The sequence below is a fragment of the Aegilops tauschii genome, chromosome 4 (assembly GCF_002575655.3).
Source record: "Aegilops tauschii subsp. strangulata cultivar AL8/78 chromosome 4, Aet v6.0, whole genome shotgun sequence".
NCBI lineage: Eukaryota > Viridiplantae > Streptophyta > Magnoliopsida > Poales > Poaceae > Aegilops > Aegilops tauschii.
In genome coordinates, this window is record NC_053038.3 from 505,737,133 (window position 1) to 505,740,954 (window position 3,822).

Below are 3,822 nucleotides of genomic sequence, written 5' to 3' on the forward strand. Positions count from 1 at the left end.
TTCACCATGGGATTTTATTCTAAATAGCATGGCAAATTCTTTCTTTCGAACTTAGTATGTAAATTTTATTGTACATATCATGGAAAATTCTTTATGTAGATAGCATACGGTAAAATTCTTTTTTTTTTGTCACGTGACCTTTACGAAACATGTTTGTCTTTTCCTAAAATGTTTTTGCCATGCTTTTTTAGTGAACATTAAAAAAATTGACATATGACATGTTGCAAATTTATGTTTTTAGATTTTTCTTAATATTAATGATGGAAAAATTGCCACTGTCTGATGCAATTTCATTATATACACTATGGCAGTTTTATTGAACATAACATGCCAATTTCTATTCTGGGTCTGTCTATGGCACATCTGGATGTACCCTATTTATCGCACACCTAATTGACCCAATCAGGCATAAAAAGAAAAAGAAAGTACCTACAAAAATCTGTATGTAAAATCAATAACATATATAGGTCTCATGTGTCTTTATATATCATGACAGAAAGGGGGGGGGGGGGGGGGGGCGCTGGTGTCCTCTCCCGGTGAGATTGGGTCCTCTCCTAGATTAACTGAAGTTTTAGGTTTATCCTATTGCTTTTTATAAAGATGTAGGTTTATATTGGAACGTGACTAGTTTTGTTTGAACGGACGGATTGATTACAGATTGGTGTTGGAGTATGACGCGGCCTGCAAAGATCCTACGGTCCTCGATGACGCGGTGACATGGATCATTGTGCCGGTCACGCACAATCGCTGCTAGAGGCATTGATAACTCCGCCAAAACACGCCGAGAAACAGAAACTCCAATGGCGGCGACTCGTCAGATCTACCTCGGCGTTCTCCTGCTCCTGGCCGTGGGTCTGCCTCATCTCCCTCTGGTATCGATTGAACTCCGGCTGCTTTCCTGCGTTCTCGCCTAATTCGTTAATTTGATTTTCTTGACATGCAGCGGCATCGACGACGTCGGGAGCGGCGGCGTTTGGCCTACCGCGGGGCCTGAGGCCCGGGCACTGCGCCTCCGTGTTCCGGACGTATGACACGGTCTCTCCGTTCATGACGGGCAACACGACGGCCATCCACCTCGGCAACACCAAGTCCTGTGTCGCCGGCTACGGGGGCCGCCTGGATCCCCACACCGCGTACCAGTTCTGCATCCCCTCCTGGGTCGTCTTCACAGACAACGGTACCCTCGTCGGCGAGGCCGCCATGAACCACGCGGCCGTCAGGCCCGGGACGGCCGTCTCCGGGTTCAAGCGCCTCCTTGGCATCAGGCAAGTAGCTTTCTTACTTGCTTTGGTTGGTTCTAGATCTTAGCTTGGATGGTACAATTGGACTGGTTGATTGAGTTGGTAGGACGGATCCATTGGTTTGGTTCTCGATCCTGATTCTCTTGTTGGTAGGATGTACAACGAGATGGTAAAGAGAGAGGCGGAGCTAGTGCCGTACCACTTCACCGAGCAGCTGGGAAGATGCGGCATCGAGATGGAGATTGAGGAAGGCAACCTGAAGAGATTCCTCCCCGAAGATGTCGCCAGCATCCTTGTAGCCGAGCTGAAGCGAATGGCGGAAGCACATCTGGGCCGCGAGATCAGGTACGCCGTGGTCACTGTCCCCGGGCACTTCAACGGCGTTCAACGGAGTTCGCTGGTCATGGAAGCTGCCCAGTGGCGTGGTGGCTTCCGTACTGCCAAGCTTGTCGACGAGCAGGTCGCGGCGGCGGCTGGGTACCGCCTTCATGAGAAGAGGGGTGACCGCAAGGTCATCCTCGTCTTCCATCTCGGCGGCCGCACTTGCCACGCCACCAAGTTCAGGTTCAAGGATGGCTCGGGCCATCTCCTGGACGAACACCATGATGCCTACCTAGGCGGTACGTACTCATATATACACATCTCAAGGCAACAAATGGGAGAAGCTAAAATTTTGGTTGAATTCATTTTGTGCAGGTGACGACTTCACCGGCAGGGTTGTGGACTATTTCGTGGAGCTGATCGAGGAGAAGCATCACCGGGACATCCGTGGGGATGAGGGCACTCTCAGGAAGCTGAGGGCGGAGTGCGAGAGAGCCAAGAAGCTACTGAGCGACCGAGAGGGCGTTCTTATGAACATCGGATCGGTTCTTGGCGAAGGAGCAGATATCTACGAGGAGCTCACACGAGCCAAGTTCGAGGAGCTGAACCGTGACCTCATGGAGAGAGGAATGGAAATAGTGGAGACGGTGGTGATGGAAGGTGCTCCCACTTCCCAGATGCAGAGCCGCAAGGACGCCATCGACGAGGTCATTCTCGTCGGTGGTAGTGTGAGGATCCCCATGGTTGGGCAGCTCCTCGAGGATTACTTCAATGGTAGGGGACTAATCAGGGATGAGGACGCGGTAATCCGGGGCGCTGCTCTTCTGTCACGTCCCGAGTCTGCTAGATACGTGGAAGAATGCTACTATGGAGGAGTGTCAGGGCCTCTCTGGTTGGCAAAATAAACACACAAATAGGTATATGTAATCCTACACCTACGAAGTGTTACGTAATTTTGTGACGTAGCATTCCTCTTAATTCTCTATCCCCCCGATTTTCACCCCCCCCCCCCCCCCCCCCACCACATTTCCAATCAAAAGTTGCCAACTGAATCTCCTTCGTAAGACGTACGTAGCCAACCTGCAGGAGTAGTATTGCTCGTATACATCCCTAAAAAAATTTGCTAGTATACATGAAGAGTGTGGCTAGGTCTTAGTCGACTGAGATTTAACCAAGTGTATCAACTGACATAACATGCATGCAAGAGAGAAAAAGAAAATTTTGCACGGATCTTAAAGTAATATCTCACGGATGTAGCATCGATTATTAAAAGCCTGTTTGGCACTGCTCTGCTCCTTAAAATGAAGAAAGCAGTAGCAATGAAACTAACGAATGGGTCTTGTCCATCACATCACTCTTCTAATGATGTGATCCCATTCATCAAATGACAACACATGTCTATGGTTAGGAAACATAACCATCTTTGATAAACGAGCTAGTCAAGTAGAGGCATACTAGGGACACTTTGTTTTGTGTATGTATTCACACATGTACTAAGTTTCCAATTAATACAATTCTAGCATGAATAATAAACATTTATCATGAAATAAGGAAATAAATAATAACTTTATTATTGCCTCTAGGGCATATTTCCTTCACTTATGACCTTATATTTGTGATCGGGGTCATCATGATCTTAATCTATGCTCCCGAAGACACCTGTTAAGATGTGCTTGCAATGAGATGAACTGGGGGTGTGTCCAAATTACATCTTGACCAGTTCGCGGCCTGCATCAAGAGTCAGGTGTCCAATCGCAAACCCTTACCATCACGCGGGGTTACCTCGGTTATTAAGAATAGATTAGAAAAAAAAAGCCTTGAGTGTGACTACACCTCACGTATCCCAGGGATTGCCTTTCCGCTATCGTGTTCAGAATAGTGTTTCGTGTCCTCCCTGCTCCTAACCTCCTCCTTGATCAAACCCTGAGATCTTGGATGCTTGCAGGGACGACGAACGGGAATGAGATATGGGACAACTACGATGCAATTCTAACACATATATGACATTAATTCAAAGTTATTGCATCGATCACTTATACAAATTCATCGAGTTGCAAGTCTATGGCCCAACTCATTGCCTTATCGAGTTACTCACACATGGCAATCGGATCGTAGGAAGAAATCATTTGAGAAGAAATAAAGATGAATGCTTTATTCATATTATATCTTACAATGGTTGCCGAATGCGATACGTGATTACAAGTATGGCTAACTTGGAGGTGGTTTGCTGCGAGGATGGTGGCTAGCGGCTACTAAGATG

The 3,822-nt window shown here is 47.3% G+C and overlaps 1 protein-coding gene across 1 annotated transcript; it reads left to right on the top strand.

Moving 5' to 3' along the window:
- Window positions 1-716: 716 nt before the first annotated feature.
- On the top strand, window positions 717-2,540 carry LOC109748672 (heat shock 70 kDa protein BIP2-like). Its single transcript, XM_020307695.4, has 4 exons — window positions 717-852; window positions 944-1,265; window positions 1,395-1,861; window positions 1,938-2,540. Exons 1-4 carry the CDS (start codon window positions 801-803, stop codon window positions 2,465-2,467), a joined length of 1,371 nt encoding a protein of 456 aa, XP_020163284.1. The 5' UTR covers window positions 717-800; the 3' UTR covers window positions 2,468-2,540.
- Window positions 2,541-3,822: the final 1,282 nt, after the last annotated feature.